We start from the raw sequence: 18,688 nt of genomic DNA, 5'->3' as shown, positions 1-18,688 counted from the left end.
TGCCAAGAATATCGTTTCATAGGTTACCCTCAAAAATTCAGTGTATCTTGTGTACCAGTGATCTTTCACAGTGGGACAATATTCTAGTTTCTTGTTATCAATGCTACCTGGTTCTCAAGCTTCTTAGCATATCTATATTATAGAAAAACAAATGTGGAACTCCAAATTACATTTATGGGGAACTGTGCATGGCAGCTTTTATACAGTAGTGATAAAGTCAACTTCTTATATTCTAGATCATTCAAGGAGGTTCTAGAATTGGACAGATTTGGGGTTAAGCTTGGTTGCTAGCCCATGTGATCTTAAACACCTCCCTCAGTCTTTTTCCTATGGGGACTTATAATAGTACCTACTTCATAGCACAGGATCTGCCCGGGGGAAGCATTTAATAAATGTTAGTGTAATCGTTAGTGTTTTTAGCAGCTGTTGTGATAATGAAACCGCAGTATGTCAACCTGAGCCTCCTATTTTTAGGAGAACCACTCTCTGTGGCACCCTGGACTATCTGCCCCCCGAGATGATCGAAGGTCGGATGCATGATGAGAAGGTGGATCTCTGGAGCCTTGGAGTTCTTTGCTATGAATTTTTAGTTGGGAAGCCTCCTTTTGAGACAAACACATATCAGGAGACCTATAGAAGAATATCACGGGTAAGACATAACTGGAAAAGACCCAGCACTTCCGTTAGCTAAGATTTGAATATTTATGCTATTTGATCTTTCTCTAACCCATGTTTTGTGGCATTTTATCATTTGTTGTACTCCAGGTTGAATTTACATTTCCTGACTTTGTAACAGAGGGAGCTAGGGACCTCATTTCCAGACTGTTGAAGCATAATCCAAGGCAGAGGCCAGCTCTCAGAGAAGTGCTTGAACACCCCTGGATTACAGCAAATTCATCAAAACCATCAAATTGCCAAAACAAAGAATCAACTAGCAAATAGTCTTAGGAATCATGCAGGGGGAGAAATCCTTGAGCCAGGGCTGCTGTGTAATCTGTCAGGAACATGCTACTGAAATTCATTTTTACTATTGACTGCCTCCTTCAATCTAGAGCACTGCAGGAAATGTTATTTATCTTACTGAGCAGGCAGTGGCTCAGCCTCCCGATTCAGAAAGTACCACGTCAATAAACATGACACTCTGAAGTGAAAGTAGCCATGAGAATCCTGCTGCTTTACTGGTTCATAATCTGGAGGCCAGGTTCAACTGCAGCCACCCCACAGCCTGTGCCAGGCTTGGTGTCCTTGCAGGAGCAAGCTGAGTCTGGTTGTGGGGTAAGTGACCATTTTGCCCTGACTCGATCAGTTAAGGAGCTGTGCAATAACCTTCCGAGTACCTGAGTGAGTGTGTAATTTATTGGGTGGCCAAGCCTAAGTAAAGCTGTCGGAATTAACGTGATTCTTTTAAATGTTAAAGGTTTTTGTATAGACTTGTGTTTCTTCTCCCATGGCATTCCCTTGGGAATGGTCTCGGTGTCAGTCCAGCACCCCTTAGGCCTGGTGGGTTTCAGGTTCTCCTTAACCACTTATATACCATGAGACTCTATAAAATGGGAACACGTGCTCTACCTCCTCTTTGGGACTTGGCTTGGCATATGGAAGAAACCATGTCTCAGAGTCATTAAGGGCTTGGTTTTTTAATTATATTGGCGTTTATGGCATGTGTGTAAACTTTAAATATGCAAATAAATAAATATATATGTCTACTTGCAGTATGTAGATAATTCCTTCTGTCAGCTATTCACTGTTGCCCTGAAAGTGAGCAGGTGCCGTGAGAGGAGCAGGTCTGGCCCTCTCGGGTCCCTTGTGTTGGGTATACTCCTAGTAGGTAAAGTTATGTATGTTTATAGCCGCCAAAGATACGGTGAACCTGACAGTGATGAAGGAAAGGTGGAGGGTTGAACTTAGAACTAGCAGAGAAGTATGCGTTCATGCGAGAAGCTAGGTATCAGATACGTCAATAAAGTGGCCAATATAAACTTCCATGTCTAAGTGACAAAGGACAGACACTTAAACATGACAGTGAAACTGATGTGGTCAGTTAGGCCCTTTGGGACAAAGGAGCTTTTGGTTCCCCCAGTCTTGGGCTGAATCAACTTTTTACATTCCCAAAGTAATAATTTCATGTCCCATCCACCCAAGCTATGGGTAATACGATGAGACTAACTTCACCAGCTAGGTGATACCAGCTAGACTTGGGATGTTTCCCCAGACAGAATCCCACTCGAGCGAAGAAAAAGCTCATTGTAGTAGCACCTCAGCCCACCGGTCACACAGTGCTCCTTCAAAATCAGCAACGATCATGGCTTACCAAAAATGGAATAAAAAGTTCATAAACTTCAAAGAGTTTCATAGAATTTAAGTTGCTCACTTTGTCAGATAAAAAAGAGGAACGGCTTGCATTTCAAAAATCAGTTTTATTTGCCTAGTTACATAAAAATAATGTAAACAAGCAATCTGTACATCCTGCTGGTGAATTCCCATAATGCTTTAGTTCCCTGATCCTTTGGCCTCCTTATCTCCTCCAGCTCTTTTCTGTTTTGACCACTGGCCACAGAAGTGGAGTGGGTTTGGGGCTTAGATAGTAGAATGGCTGTTTGGTATACTAGTTTTATTGCTTGTCCTTTTAGCCCACTCCCGTTACTCTTAGCACAAAGTTTTAAGCCCTTATACCTGTAGGAGGCACTCTCAGCATTTTTGCATAGGCATCACTGGGGGTCTGAGTGGGAGACTGGTACAGAAGGTGGCTGAGGAAGGAGCTGAAGCCAACGAATCATTTTAAATGAAAGATGAGGTAAAAATGCTCTGTCCAGTCCACACGAGGAATTACTTAACCACAGGTACGGGGCATCTCAGCTATGGGGAAGTCCTTGGAATTAGGTCCTATAAAGATAGTAACATCTTTTGGCAATGGGCTGTTTTAAAAGGAAAAATACAATTCTACGTTAAAGATCTTGCAAGTGGAGAAATTGTCCCACAAAGATTCTTTGAGATGACTGACGTGGGTAACTGGGCTTAACTAGGGAACTGTCAATGGCCAGATGTCAGTAAAAGCCGGTATGGTCAGTTAATAGTCACTTTAGTTTTCCAGCTGTCACAAATGTAACTTTAAACCAAGGAACTGGGAGCCAGATGCATTTACCGATAAATGCAACTCAACCACCCAGCTGGGCAGACTGGCTAGCTCAGATTCCCAGAGTGCCGCGAGGCCTGCATCAGAGCAGGGCCCAGAGGGAAGTCCTGCATGATGCTGGGCCCACCGGGGGTGGGACACATGACAAGTGCTACTAATTTTCCTTTTCATGTACATAATTTTAACTCAATATAAGTAGAGACAATGTAAACGTTGTGACAGTTGTGGAATGTCTGGAGTTTGAGACACAGAGTTAAGCAAAGATTGTCTAAGAGAAGCAAAGATCGTCTAAGAGAAGCAAAGATCGTCTTGGCTTTCTATGCATGGCAAATTCCTCTGTGAATATGGGCTTCAGCAGCCAAGTGATGCCACTGCTGTGGGCAAGGTTTCCACATTTTACCTAAGCACAGACAAATGTCCCTGACCTACTTTAATGAAATTTCAAAAAACCACCTGAGATAGGCCCCATCATGTCCAGACTGGAAAGTGTTTCGGGATCGATGAAACACACCAGAAATACTTGTTTTTCTTTCCCTGAAACAAGGGTAATGAATGTCAAAGTGATGATGCTAATTCAGATTGTGATTATACATTGTTAGGTTTTGCTTCATTGTTGCACTGGCAGCTGCTTTGCAGAATATTGCATATTAAACGGTGAGCAGCTGACAAATAACAGAGGAAGAGGAATTTAAAAGGCCAGCTAAATTAATCATTTTTAAGAACTTGAGCAAAGATTAACCCCCTGGAGCTTTTGCAGACAGATCCTCACCAAAGATCTTCCAGAGGGAACATCCTGTAGTCTGTTTTGTTTTGAGATGTTAACTCATTTGTGATGTCTTGCTGACATTTTAGATTATGTATACAAGCCCTATGATGAATAGCATTAACAAAATTTACGAAGCAGAAAAATTTATAATGATTCAAATGCCTGATTTTTGCTGGTAAAGGTAAAATTTATCTATGAGAACACAGCAATTAGCTCCCTGCTTCCCCTCACCCCTCTGAAGAAACCTTACAACCCTAAAGCCAAAATGGGTAAAAATTGTGTAATTTAAAAGGAACAGGTTTTAGGGCCTACAACTGAAGAGTTCATCAAGGTTTTGCAACTGGAGGTTTAAAGAATCCCACTTTTCGAAAATATCTGACAATCAAGGGCACAGAGACTAAGGTAATGCTGATTCTCACAGGCGCAAACAGCTTGTGGATCGCGTAGGCCACCACGAAGGTACTTGTGCCTGCTGCCACTTTTGATTGTACCAGCGACTCTTTAAATCCAAGTTTAAGCAGGACTGCAGACAAGTCCACGCCACTAGGGGGGAAGGAGACGAAGAAAATAATTATCATAGTAAGGGCTTAAATGAAGCAATTGATCTGGCTGTAAGGTTTACAGGATTTTTAAAAAATGTAATAGAAGCTGAATGAATAGCAGTCTTATAAAACAAGTTCTTAATCACATCAAAACAAATGCTGTCAAAAATCTCACCTGGAAACAACCATGTAAAACGTGCCCAAGGAGATTAACGAGATCCCAATGTGCAGTGACACGGCAACGGCACCATATTCTTGAAAGACCTTTTTCAGCTGCTGCGACTTGCTTTGCTTTTTCTCGTCTGTGCTGCTGACGCCGACGCCCATTGTCTCAGTGACTCTGCTGGGGTCCTGTGCACAAACCAGAGGGGAGAGACACCCTAGGGCAGAAGCAGGGCGTCAGTGGGCAGCGCGGCTGCGACCCTCACCCAGTGTTTGACTCTCTTTCCTATCTGATGAGATCAGTTACTGCTTTCTCGCTCAGGCAGCTGAGGCCAACGCCAATTTAGTCACTACGTGTAACGAAGGGCTTGGCACTAGGGATGGCCGACACAATGACGGCCCCGAAGATGTCCTAATCTGCAGAACCTGTGGATATGTTACCTTACGTGGCAAAGAGACTTTGCAGATGTGATTAAGTAAAGCATCCTCAGACGGGGAAAGCCTCCTGGATCATCTGGGTGGGACCACTGTAATCACCAGGTTCCTCGGCAGTGAAAAGAGGGAGGCAGGAGAGGGAGATGTGATCACAGAAGCAGAGTCTGAGATTGGAAGAGGCTGTGCTACTGGCTTCCGAGGCGCGGCCATGAGCCAGGGAATGCAGGTGGCCTCTGGAAGCTGGAAGAGGCGGGAAGTGGATCCTCCCCAGGAGCCGGCCTCCAGACAGAACCAGCCCCGCTGACACCTGGGCTTTATTTAGTGCATTAAGACACATTTTGGACTTCTGACCTCCAGAACTGTAAGATAATGTGTATTGTTTTAAGCCACCTGTTTGTGGGCATCTGTAACATCAATAATAGTAACTAAAACACTAGGGCTCACGTACTTGGGGACAACAATGACACTTTATCGAGCCCTTTCTGAGCCAGGCTGTCCTGGTGCTTTCTCTCCATCTGCCGTCTCCTTTCATCCTCTTGGCAGCCTCTGAGGTTGATCCTGTTGTCTGCCTCACTTTACGGGGGAGCAAGCCAGGCTTGGAGAGGTCAAGTAATGGGCCAAAGGCACCGAGAGCCCATCCGAGTCCACAGTCTGAGCACACAACAACCATGCTAGATGCCACAGAGAAAGGACAGTGGGTGCAAAATAAAACGGAACAAGAGCTATGGGATATTTATTTCCGGAATCAAGGTTGACACCTGAGATCTGACACTGACAAAGGGAGGGCTGACTCTCAGACAACACACTGACCAGAAGCACAGAGATACTCATCCATGTGGCGTCTGTTAACATTCACTGAGCACCTACCATGCCTGGAATGTTTGGGAGAAACAAAAATAGCCAACGACACTCAGATTAGAGGAAAAAACCCTTTTCAATAAGAGAGCACCTTGAGATTTCTGTAATGACAGTCCTCAGAGTTTGTCCCGGCAGGTGAGCCTCTGGCTCTAAGTTACTCTAGTTATCGACTCTGCGGCTGGACCGCTTTTTGCATGTATTTTCAGAGGCAGCATTTTTCGAAAGACTTGAAAACTGTCAGTGTCCTCACGATAGGTCCCTTCTACTGAGCCAGGAGCTGGGCTTACACTTTAAAGGTGCCATTTCATAAAAGCTCTTGAGACCCTGTGACTCAAGAACCACTGTCACTCCCATTTTGACAGATGGGAGACTGAGGTTCAGAGGGGAGTGACGTGCTGACTGGCAGTTAGGACGAGTGACGGGGCTGGTCACCACCAGGCCACAAGCCTCCGTGACATTTAGCAGGTTTCCCTTCCGGTCCTGCAAGAGTGACCATTCCTCAAGGAAGACACCTGCCCAGAACTTCCAGGCCCTTGGGGGGAGGAAGCAAGACTGTCACCAGCCTCCTTCTCACTGGCCGGGACACGTGGCCTCCCCTTCCCTCGCAGCCTTTGACTAGCTCTGCCACCCCTGGCCAGAAAGGCTGCTGAGTGCAGGTTCTGTCTGATAAACAGGCCCCCACCCACGTCTCATCTGCAGGGAGGCTGCAGATGGGGGAGCAGCAGCCAGCAGGCGCTGATAGGACAGCCACCCGCACGGCCTCGTAGGGCCACCGTTCTGAGGTCCCTTTCATGTCCCCCTCTTGACACACGGCCCAACTGAACTTAATTACGCCCGACTCTGCATAGCTGTCTCTGCCAAGGGCCCTTTTCTTCACACCCTCCATTTTGGCAAAAGATCTTTTAGCCAACGAAAAATAAAAAGGCAGCCAGACTTCCAGCTACAGAATGAGCAGCATGTACTGCAAGACTGTGGTAGGAAGAACACACGCAGACGCAGCCGGCAGTCTCCTGTTAGCTGGCGCCACAGTTAGTTTCTAACATTCTAGAGAACACTTGGTTACTTGGGCAAATTTCTTCCTTTTATTTTGGTAAAAAGAACTATCTTTAACCACCATGAGCCATGCCTTTGTCTTCCTAACCCTTAAGGAGACTAAAGAAGTGAAAATAAAGGAACTTATGAGGGTGTGACTTGCAAGCAGTGGAAAATTTTCACACGTGCATTTCTTCATGACACATTACCTTAAGTACCTGCGATGTGCGAGGCACCGCCCTGGATGCGTTATGTCTGTACTCAAAGTGCTTTCGAGTGTGTGTGTGTCTGTGTGTGTGTGTGTGTGTGTGTGTGTGTGAGTGAAAGAGCGAGACAGAGAGAGAAAGAGAAAGAGAGAGAGAGAGAGGGAGGGAGGGATGCCCCCTCTGCCCCTCCCTAATACTTAATAAAGTACAAAAAGCTCTAATAGAGAAGGACCAGGAAGGTTTGAAGAATGAGTCAAAGACCTCGTCCACAACTGATCACATTGTTTGGAGTGACACCTGCTTTCATGCGATTGATAAATAATATTAATGACAAACACTACATTGTGTTTACTGTGTACCAGGCACACTGTTCTGAGTACTGCGAAAATGTTAACCCTCTGAGATAGGTACTACTGTCACCCCCACTTAATAGAAAAGGATCCTAAAAGCCCAGAGAGGTTGTGTAACTTACCAAGGATCACACAGGGATAACCGTCAGAGCTGGGATCCACACTTGCTGAGTCTGGTTCCAAGGCCTTTGGTTTTATCTACTCTGCTATGTTCCTTGCTTAGTCACGAGTGTCTACTCTGTGCCCGGCACTGCTCTAAATGTAGGGGACAGAGCAATGAACCAAACTGACACAACACCACCCTCAAGGAGCCTACGGTCTTGTGGGAGAAACAGATAGACAGAATAATACGAATAAAGGTAAAATGAACAGAAAGGTAAAATATCAGGGCTGCTACTTGTGATGAGTGCCATGGAGAAACACCAAGGAGGGGAGGGAGGCAGGTAGGACCAATGGGAGGGATGCTGCAAGTTTATAGAAGGCCAGGAAGGTTCAGGAAAGTCTCTCTGAAAAGGAAGCACTGGAGCCAGGACTGATGCAGATGAAAGGACATGGGGCTCAGGGGAGCATGTCATTTGCCTTAAAGTCCCCCCACCCCACACACAGTAAGTGGCACAGGCAGGAGGCTCGGCCGGTTCACAGGACGTAGAGTCACGTTAAGTGAAAAAGGCAGGTTTCTTCTGCGGCTTTTCCTCCCCCTCCTGGTTACAGGGAGACAGCCCCCCAAACCCCCCTGCTCAAGGCAGAGGTGGGTGTGTCTCTCTGGCACTTGATTAACTGTCTGGCACATTTGGAGACCCCAGCTGGGCAGCACTGCACTCTTGCCTCTTAATGAGGGCAGCCAGGAACAGCCGGCAGGGAGGTGCTGGCCACTAGCCAAAGCCTAGACCCTCCCTCCACCGGCTCCCAGCCTTGCTGGGGAGGTGTTTCTCGGGGAGATGAGCGTCTTTTCTCCTACCCTTCTGTGAGGTGCTGATCCCACTGCATTCTGCCCATCTATCAGAGAGCAGGAGGAACAGGGACAGTGCATGGGGCCCTGGGCCCTGTGACTGTATATCTTTACTGCGATTATAAAAATTGCTAACATTAATTTAGGATGCACCAGATGCCAGGTGCAAACATTATCTCATTTCCACACACACCCTATGAAGTGTCAATTATTAACATCCCATTTTACAGATGAGGAAACTGAAACACAGAGAGATGAGACAAGTTGATCAAGGCCACAGAAGTAATAAGTAGAGACAGGAAGCTGGGGAGTCTGGGACCACACTCATCACTACTGTACACACCTGCACCTGCCCGTGCCACGGCTCATGCGACTGCCGGAACAGACCGGCCAAGAGATCATTCCAGATGATGAGCACAGGGCAGATCCACACCCATGGGATTGAGAGGGGTCCAGTGGAGGCAACCAAGGCCTCACTAGTGGTCAGGGAAGGCTTCCTGGAGGAAGGGACAGCTGGGCTGAGCCCTGAAGGATCACCAGGAGGCAGCCTGGTGTGTGCAGAGGGTGCCAAACTTGTGAGGACCCCAAACGGGGCTCAGGATTTATAGACACGACCTACGTGCCACCTGTTGGACGGAGAGGAGAAGGCAAGGAAGGAAGTTCCTCCATATGCACAGGAGGCCTGGTGAGGTCTCTCACTTACTGATAAGCTACAGAATGTTCAGGAAGAGCTAGCTGGGCATGTGGCACTGTGATGAGGCCTCCATCACTCATGGATTTGTCCCCCAAACTCTTACTGGGAGGGTGCTATTTTTAGCTCTCTGAAAGGTCAGCAAACAGGCTCAGAGGCCTTCAGTGCTTGGTCTGAAGTCTCAGGGCCAGTGAGCAGAGGGGCCCATCCGCACCCAGGCACACAAAGGGACTCCAGACTGCAGAGCTGGAAGCGAGCTGGAAGCGAGTCCTGGCTTGTCATTCCTGCATTTCCGGACTTCCGAACTTACTACTTTTCTTTAAAGAGACCCACTTTTAAAAAACTGATACATTTTTAAAAAGTAAAGCTTGTATCACTGTTCTGAATGGAAGCCGGTTTTCACTTAGTATTCATGGGAGGAAACCAAAACGGACCGTAACAGACAACACAGAGATAATGAGGGTGCCTTGCCCGAGGCAGCCCACTCCTGGAGTCACATAAATGGGGACAGTAGCCGGCGCGGGGCAAGCCACGGGGCGCCCAGCGAGGCCGACCTCGCCCTCAAACGGCAGCAGCACGAAGGCCACGCAAGGAAGTTCACGCCGAGTGCGGCCCCCCCTCCAGTCCTGTGGGCTACACCACGGGCCGGCAGCCGCTTCGGAGACCGGGCTCTGCCGGGGACTGTGACCTTGGGCACAGCTCCAAACTGCACGAGCCTCAGTTTCTCCGCTGTCACCTGGGAGGATCGCTTCCTTGGTTTGTCGAGATCTGGGGCTTTGGGCACTCCAGGAGTGCTCGTTCCCGGCAGCTGCAAGAGCAAAGCTGCCCTTGCGGCGGAGGTGGCCCGCCCTGGCACGCGCTCCGGACACCTAGGGGCCCGGGCGCCCGCTCCGGGATCTGGGTGGGGCTGGGGAGTTTACCTGGTGGCCGCGGCAGTTCCCGCGGGCCGTGCGCAGCAGCCGGACGTCTGGCCTGGGCCGAAGCAGGGCCAGGGTCAGGGGCGGCGGGGCGCGGCGGGGGGCGGCGGTGCCCAAGCGCCAGGTGGCGCGGGGCCGGACCCGGGCGCCCACCCTGCCCGCTGGGCCCAGCAGCGCCAGCAGCCCGGCCATGGTGCCCTGCTAGGCGCGCGCTGAGGCTGCCGTAGCGGACCGGAGAGGGAGCCGGAGGCCAGCGGTGGGGTGGGGGTGGGCGGGGCCAGAGCCGCGCGCACCTCCCCGTCCCCGCCCCTCAGGAGCCGCAGCCGCGTGCAGGGTGGGCGGGGCCGGAGCCCGAGCGCGGCGCGGAGTGGGCGGGGCTGGAGAACGTGTGCCCACCCTCTTGGCTCACCGCTAGCCCCGCCCCTCTGGGGCCGGAGTCCAGCGCGGAGTGGACGGGACTAGAGACCCCGCTCCTCCGGCCCCGCCCACCAGCCCCGCCCCCTTGAGGTGAATCTTTGCGGGGCCTTTGTAGGGTCCTGGGCTTCCCAACTGTGGAGTGTAGTTGGTGGGATGTTTTACTCTTTGGCCACAAAGGTGGGCGTAGAGTGCGAACTATGAACTTTTCTCCCTACAGAAATGGGAAAAACCTGAAAAATTAGATACGTTTACATGTTAGCTCCAAAGAACAGAAAATACAGAGATTGACATTAATACATGTTTAGTTAAAAGTCCTCTAAATGACCCTCATACATTGTTGGTGTGAATGTGAAACGGTGCAGCCACTTTGGAAAATAGTTTGGCAATTTCTTAAAAAGTTAAAAGCACACTAACCTTGTAATCCAGCAATCCCGGCTACTCCGCAGCTTTTCAAGAGAAGCAAAGACTCCTGCTCATTCAGATCCTAAAATGTGAAGACACCCCCAACGTTTGTAGCAATTTTATTCATATTAGTCAAAAACTGGGAATGTCCATCAACCAGGGAATGGATAGACAAACTGGGGCACAACCCTACAATGGAATACTGTTCAGCAATTAAAAGGAATAAACTACTGATACATGCACAGCATAAACGAATCTCAAAGCTGTTATACCAAGTGAAAAAATATAGGCACAAAAGTCACATATGGTATGATTCCACGTACATGAAACGCCCAGAATAGGCAAAACTATAGAGACCTAAAACAGATCAGTGGTTGCCTGGGCCTGGGAGTGGGAGATGGGATTGGCTGCTAAAGAGCAGAGGGAACGTTTTGGGGTGAGGGGAGGATCCTAAACCCAGATTGTGAGGACGGTAGCTCAGCTGCGTAACTAAAACTCATGAGACTGTACACATAAAATGGATGAATATAATGCTATGTAAATTATACCTCGATAAAGATGTTTACAGAGTCCTCAAGATGTAATATTCTGTTAGTCAACTACAGTTCAACTCAACCAAGCTCTTACCCAGTCATAGAAATCATATTGAACGCATGTGCATTTTGATATGTTTTTATTGTATAAGATGGAGTTACAGCTCCATAAGAGGGTCTATTGGAGGTCCTAAAGTGGCCCTGGATGGGCGTGCTTCTGTTCAAGTGTGTACAAGAAGGTGAGGAAGAATGGTGAAGAGTGCAGGCTTTCATTCAAACTGACTCTACCAGTCGGGCTGTGTGATTTGGGACTAGTGACTCGACCTCTCTGAGCTGCAGTCTTTTCATATGTAAAATGAGGATAATAATAGTTTCCCCTCATGGGATCATTGGCTCAATTCTTTGACAAAGTTCTCAGAAACGGCTTTACTCAGTGCCTGGCACATTAGCTGTGATGTCACAGAGGATCCAAAGCCCTCAACACCCAGGGGCAGGGCTGCCTCCAGACAGCACCTGATCTTGCGGCCTCACAATCCCCATGACTTTCTTGTCACCAGGATTTCATTCATTTAGATTTCCTGCCCTGGCTTCATGGGCGATTGAGTTTGTCATTCTTGCTGTATGCTTATGAGAGCAGAAGACAAAGACGTTTTTGTTTTTCCCTTTAAATTTGACAGTAAATATAAAGCTATAATTATAGACTGTAGGTGTCTTTTTTTCTTCTTCTAAAAGGGATGAAAAAATTTTTTGCTTTTTAACAAAATGTATTCAAGCTGCTGCCTGGCTGAATTTGAGGCAGTTTTGCCTTGTTCTCCTATTGTATCTGTTCTCTTCGTCTCCTTAGAGCAGCAGCTCATGTGGGTGGTGTATTTATTTTAATTTTCTTCATTCTTGTGAATAGATAATGTATTCTCATGGTTCAGACTTTTAAAGGTATGGAAAGGTGTACACAGTGAAAAGTTTCCTTCCTATTCCAGTCAACAATTCTCCCCATTTGCTAAAGGAACGCCACTAGCAGTTGCTTGTGCGTGCAGGCAAATTCTGACGAATGGTTTATGTTTCTATTTTTACATGAGTGGAGCATGATATAGACAGTGTTCTGTACCTTGACTTTTTTGCTTCAAATATATTTTGGAGTTTTTTCCTGTATCTGTACCTAAAAATCTTCCTTATCCTTTTAAAAACTGCCTAGCATTCCAGTGTTTTCAGGGTACAGTAATACACCTAACCAATCCCCTATTGATGCACAATTGATCTGTTTCCAGTATTTACTATCACAAATCGTGCTGCAAAGAACCACCTGGAACTTCTGTCATTTGCCATGCTTAAGTAAACTTACATGATAAATTCCTCAAAGTGGAATTGCTTAATGAGAGGACATGTGTATTTGAAAATTTGAAGAAATGGCAAAATTGTGCAGTATGTCCTACACATCATTGCTAGGTTCTTGGAAAGTGTGACTTTAAGCAAAATGACATGTAACAAAACCATTATTTTTTTCTTATCAACATTACAACAAAATGACCCTGAACAGGAATGACGTTACTGTAGGACCTGCTGTATGTCATTTTGCTTGAAGTAGCAGTTTCCAAGAACCTATCAATGGCATCAAGTGAGGACTTACTGTACTCCGTAGAGGTTGCACAGTATGAGAGCATCTATTTACCCCACTAACAGACGGTGTCTCTAGCAGAGAAGAAATGTGAGACTGACCTTTTTTCTTGAGAGTCTGACACCAGTGTCAAAGACAGCCATGTAAATAATATTTAGAGTCATATAAATGTTTTATGTTGCATAAAATAATCACCCCAAACTTTGAGCTTGAAACAATGCACATTAATTATCTCATGGTTTCTGTAGGAGCCTGGAGGCCTGGCTTCACCTGTCCTCTCACTAGGCTGGCTGTGGTCTCATCAGAGGCTCCACTACAGAAAGATCTATTTCCATAGCTCCTGCGGGTTGTTGGCGGAATTCATCTTCTTGTGTTTATAAAACCAAGAGCCCAGCTTCATTCTAGTTTTCAGCTAGAGGCCCTAGAGGTGCTACAGGTGCCTGCTGTTCCCTGCCACGTGGCCATGTGGCTCTCTTATAGACCTCTCACAATATGGCTGTTTGCTTCTTCAAGGCCGGCAGGCGTCTTATCGTTCACGTTCTCTCTCTCTCTCTCTCTCTCTCTCTCTCTCTTTCTCTCTCTCTCTCTCCAGTCTGCTAAGATGGAGTCTTACATTGCACAATATAACCATGAGAGTGACATCCCATGATCTTTGCCGTATTCAGTTGGCTTGAAGCAAGTCACAGGTTCTGCCTGCACTCACGGGGAGAGGGTTATGCAAGGCAGATGTCACTCACTGGGAGTTGCCCTCTCATGTATCACAACAGCAGAAACAAGTTCCTACGTCAGAATACGGTATTACAAAGCGGAATCTTATTGGAAGAAGGAGGTGGAGGAAGGTTAAGTTTCAAATAACCCATGCGCCTGGGCAATTGAGGATCAAATAAAATGGCAATTCTGCCTCAGAACAGAACTCAGCGACTTTAGACAAAAGATACTCTCTTAAAGCCTCAGTTTTCTTGTCTCTTGAGTGGGGTTAACAGTTCTCAGCTTGTAGGATTGTTCAGCAACAATTAATGTAAGTTGCCAAGGACAGGGGCTAGCACGTGGTCAAGGCTTAACACACTAAGGCAAGCAGGACAGCTTTTAGCGGCTTCCTCCAAGAACACCTAAGCTGACATCTGATGTGAGTTTCCCTGTCACGCACGGTCCATCTTCCGCATCTGAATAAATAGCAACTTCTTTTCCCAGTGGCTCACTGTGGAGTCAGCCTCCGTGCCTGTTTTTCTCTCATTTTGATCCCTCAGCAAAACTCCGCGTGCCTTTCCTAGCCAGACCATTCTCCCACCTGCTCTGGGCTCCACCGGTCTCACCTGGGCTTGGCCAGCAGTCCCCCTCGCTGGCGCCCTGGCTTCCGCCCTCCACCCAGCAGCCGCAGCGTCCCTTTAACCTGGAGGTTAAATCCCCGCTCTGCTCTGCTCAGCACCCTCCAACACAGCCTAACAGCCATCGCCGCCCCTCGGCACTCCAGCCACAGGGGGCTCCTTGCCGTACCTCAAAACTCGTGTCAGGTATGTCATATCTCAGGACTGTGGTACCCCTTGTTCCCTGGGCCCGGAATTCTGCAAACTCACACGCTCACCCCCTCACTTCGCCGAGGCTCTGCAGACCCTCTCGACCCCCAGCACTCTCGTCGCTCTCTGCTCTCTCATCTCGCTTATTTTTTGTGATATGGCTTATCACGGTCTGACAACACATTGTGTACTTATTAATATTTGTTTACTGCTGGGCTCTAAGCCTCACGAGGGTGAGGAATTGGCCGCCTTCATCACCCTGTACAGATTGCCATACCTAGGACAGTGGCTGGAACTTAGTGGGTGCCCCAGAAATATTTGTTGAATAAAGAGCTGCCTTTCCTGTTCCTTGTTGCCTACTCTGTGCCTGGCACTGTGCCTGTCGTGTGGGGAAAGCTCAGTGAGTGGCGGCGGGTCCTTGTCCTCCAGCGAGCTGTGGGGGTTTGCTGCAGCCAGGAGCCGGTTTGGTGTCACATCCACGCTGGGGCAGAGGCGAGGGGCTTCCCTCGGAGGCCGGAAGAGCCAGCGAGTCCTGAGCCCCAGAGAGGCTCCCAAGACAGCTCCCAGTCCAGCGGGCGACTTGGGGGTGGGGTGCTGAGCACACATGACAAAGCCAGTCCTATTTCCATGCTTGCTTCGGGGCCCACAGCACCTGGAGGCCTCGGGCCATTCTGGTCCCCTCTGTGGCAGGACTCCTGTGGACGACGTTATTCCCGAGGGCCCTAGCTCCTGTTGTGAAATGCCCACAACGGCGGAAAGTGAGTTCTGGCAAACAAACCTTGGGCATGGCCTTGAGTCTGACTCAGGAGATAGAATAACGATGCCACCACCTACAGCCTACATGGGACACGCTTGCAGACTTTCTGGGGCTCAGCACACAATTAAATGTGGGGTCTCTTATTCAAAAAGCAGGCAAAAGGTGCTTTTCAAGGTACTAAAATATGAAGCTTTTTCCTTCTTTTTGTAATCTCTTGCTCTTGAGTTGTTATGGTGATTTTTACTATTTAAAAGAAAAATTTAAAAAATTAATGTATTAGGATAAATTTTACTATTCATCTTTATATTGCACAACGTCAATTTTAAATGTACATATAAGAGCATTTAATTTGCATGCTAAGTCTCCAAAATTATGTAACTTGCATTTTTTAGCTGGTGCATATGAATTTCATTCTTAGCTGAACAGTAGAATTACTGCACAACTCTTTTCATTTAGCTTCCTGATACTTGCACGTTCTACCAACACTGTCTACCTCTGGCTTACTGGTGAGTAAGGAAGGACTGAAAGGAAAAGGAGCTACGGGTTGTCCTATTTGTCCTTTTCTTTCTATGTCATCAATTTTTAGCATGAGTTCTTGGCTAATGTAGGTAAGAAACAGGAATAAGGAAGGATACTGTCGCCCAGGCTGGAGTGCAGTGGTGTGATCACAGTTCACTGCAGCCTCAAACTCCTGGGCTCAAGCGATCCTCCTGCCTCCAAGTAGCTGGGACTACAGGTGTGTGCCACCATGCCCAGCTAATGTTTAAATTTTTTGTAGAGACAGAGTCTTGCCATGTTGCCCAGGCTGGTCTTGAACTCCTGGCCTCAAGCCATCCTCCTGCCTCAACCTCCTCAAGCGGTGGGACTACAGGCGTGAGCCACTGCACCCAGCCCCACCTGGATTTAAAAAGAGCCTATTACAAATGGCAGAAGCCATCCGAGTGTCTTCCCCACCCAAGGCCACCCCCAACGGGGGTAACCACTGTCTTAACATTTGCACTTATCATTTTTTGTTTTTCTTTAGAGTTTGCAAATATTTGCATTCCTAGACAGTATATTGTTTTTTGCATCTTCTTGAATTTCACATAAATGAAATTATACTCTAGGTATTCTTTGACTACTGGCTGCCCCACCCCCCACTCAGTATGCTGTGTGTGAGATTTCTAATTATAGCTGTCATGCATTGGGCACTCGCACTGATTCTAAGCACTTTATGCATACTAACTCATTTATTCTGCCACAATGCTATTAGATAGACAAGATATCCCTATTTTATAGATGAGCAATTGAGGTCTAGAGAAGTGGAGTAGCCTGTCCAAGGTCACTTGGGTGCTGAGTGGGCTCTGAAGTCAGGCGCTCTGGCTTTCTTCCCTCGCACTAGGCAAGTTGTTCTGCTGGAATCCTCATCCCCAGGCCTTGACCAGTCAGCCGAGGCACCAAGTACAGCCTGGTGGCGGTGCAGATCGCTGTTAGTCAGTGAACCTGCCCTCAGCGCGTCGAGGATTGCCTAGCACGGATCTCTGCAGGGTTAGGCTGTGTCCCTCCCAGGAGAGCTCCCTGCAGCTGCCTTCACCCTTTTTTCTCTGGGCTAGTTCCTGTCTGAACCTTTCCTTCAGCAACAAAGGTTTCCTGCTGCAGCATGACAGACCTCCAAGCAGGGCCCCTAACCAGCCTAGAGAGAAATGACAGGGAGGACAGAAATGACCGGGAGAACAGTGAGCAGGGCTTTGTGCTTGGCTGGCTGTGCCTGGGCCAGTTTTCTATAGGCAGTTGGTCAAGTGAGAGCAGCCAACCAGCACTGACCCCCATAAGACCCCTGCCATCGTAGAGTTGGGGGTCTTGTTGTGTTGCCCAGGCTGGTCTCAGACTCCCGACCTCAAGCGATCCTCCGACCTTGGCCTCCCAAACTGCTGGGATTACGGGTATGAGCCACCACTCCCGGCCACCAGAAGCGTCTTACGGGTGAGAGAGAGGTAAAATAAGTATATGGAAATAGCATCACTAAAGTTTCACGCTTAAGCTCATTTTTACTTGAAATCAAAATTGAAATATGATTTCTAGAATGCCACTCTTTAAAACCCTCTAGTGGTCAAGTAATGAGATGAGAGCTTTTTATAAATGAGAAGCACACTTGCATGACAGTGGGAAAATAATGTGTCATCAAAGAAAATTAGCTCTGTGTCACAAATATAATTGAGCAAAGGCTGAGAGTGATAATGAACTTTCTTTCTTACAGGAGCAACATAAAGACTTCATTATAGAAAATGATTTTCCCAAGTCGGAGAATCAGAGTGAGGAATGAGGGGAGTCTGGCTTGGCTTGAATCTGAGTTGAATTCTCAGTGGTGTTCACAGGGGACTATGAATTTTCATTCCACTTAAGGCTGACACCAAATCCACTGGCCAACACAGCTCTGTGGCAGGCAGCCTCTGAGATGCCCAGTTGATCCCCGGCTCCTGGTGTTCATTTACCTGTGTAATCTCCTTCTCTTGGGTACCAGCTGGACCTAGAGCCTCAAATCTAATTGATAAAATACAGCAAAAGTAACAGAATGTCACTCTGTCATTGGGTTACAAAAAGATTATGGCTTCGGTCTTGGGCACCTGCTCTGGCTGTCTTGCCTGTGAGCTGCCCTATGGACAGGCCCACGTGGCAAGGAACAGAGGGCCACGCAGGACCCGAGGCCTGCCAGCAGCTGGGGGTGTGGTGGGAAGCAGACCCCCTTCCTGCTGCCCCCCATCTGAGCCTCGATATGCCCATAGTCCTGGGCAGCACCTTAGTACAACCTTGTGAGAGCCACAGGTACCCAGCTAAGCTGTGCCTGGATTCCGGACTCACAGAAACTGAAATCAGTAAGAGTTATTTTAAGCTGCTACATTTTGGAGGTTCTTTGCTATGCAGTAATAGATGACTGATAAACACTCAAGTCATTAATTGAATGCATGCTGTGTTGGAGACTCTCATAAAGTAATCTCATTTTAGTTTCCCATCCACATGCTATCTGCTATCTGTGTGACCTTGGATGAGTTATTTAACGACTAGGAGCCTCAGTTTTCTCATTCGTAAAATGAAGACAATAACGGTACTTGATTCACAGCATTGTTGAGAGGATGAAAAGAGCCAACGTGGTAAAGTGCTCAGCACAGGCCTGCTACAGAGTATGTATTTGTCCCATTACCTGTTGCTGGGTAACGGCTACTCCACACTTTAGTGGTGAAAACTAACAACCATTTAGTAAAGCTCATGAAATCTGTGGGTGAGGAATTTGGACAGGCACATGGGGAGACATGTTTCTGCTTCACGATATCTGGGGCCTTAGCTGGTATATTAAAAATTGCTACATAGCAAGTTACCCCACACTCAGTGGCTTTAAAGAACACACATTTATTATGTCTCAGTTTATGTAGGTCAG

General features: G+C 47.6%; 2 protein-coding genes across 2 annotated transcripts in view; one reads left to right on the top strand and one right to left on the bottom strand.

Moving 5' to 3' along the window:
- The window catches only part of AURKA (aurora kinase A), a 35,070-nt gene extending 33,360 nt beyond the window's left edge, over positions 1–1,710 (top strand). Inside the window, exons 7-8 of the mRNA XM_012645853.1 lie at positions 475–649; positions 766–1,710. Of these exons, the coding sequence (XP_012501307.1) occupies positions 475–649; positions 766–942 (352 nt within the window). The 3' untranslated portion in view covers positions 943–1,710. The remainder of the gene's footprint in view (positions 1–474; positions 650–765) is intronic.
- A 693-nt stretch (positions 1,711–2,403) lies between these two features.
- FAM210B (family with sequence similarity 210, member B) lies at positions 2,404–10,247 on the bottom strand. Its single transcript, XM_012645860.1, has 3 exons — positions 10,045–10,247; positions 4,617–4,792; positions 2,404–4,442 (listed from the first exon to the last, which is right to left on the bottom strand). Exons 1-3 carry the CDS (start codon positions 10,231–10,233, stop codon positions 4,226–4,228), a joined length of 582 nt encoding a protein of 193 aa, XP_012501314.1. The 5' UTR covers positions 10,234–10,247; the 3' UTR covers positions 2,404–4,225.
- Positions 10,248–18,688: the final 8,441 nt, after the last annotated feature.

The sequence above is a fragment of the Propithecus coquereli genome, unplaced genomic scaffold (genome assembly GCF_000956105.1).
Source record: "Propithecus coquereli isolate 6110/MARCELLA unplaced genomic scaffold, Pcoq_1.0 Scaffold237, whole genome shotgun sequence".
NCBI lineage: Eukaryota > Metazoa > Chordata > Mammalia > Primates > Indriidae > Propithecus > Propithecus coquereli.
The sequence above is the reverse complement of the archived record's forward strand: the minus strand, read 5'-3'. Positions and strand labels throughout refer to the sequence as shown.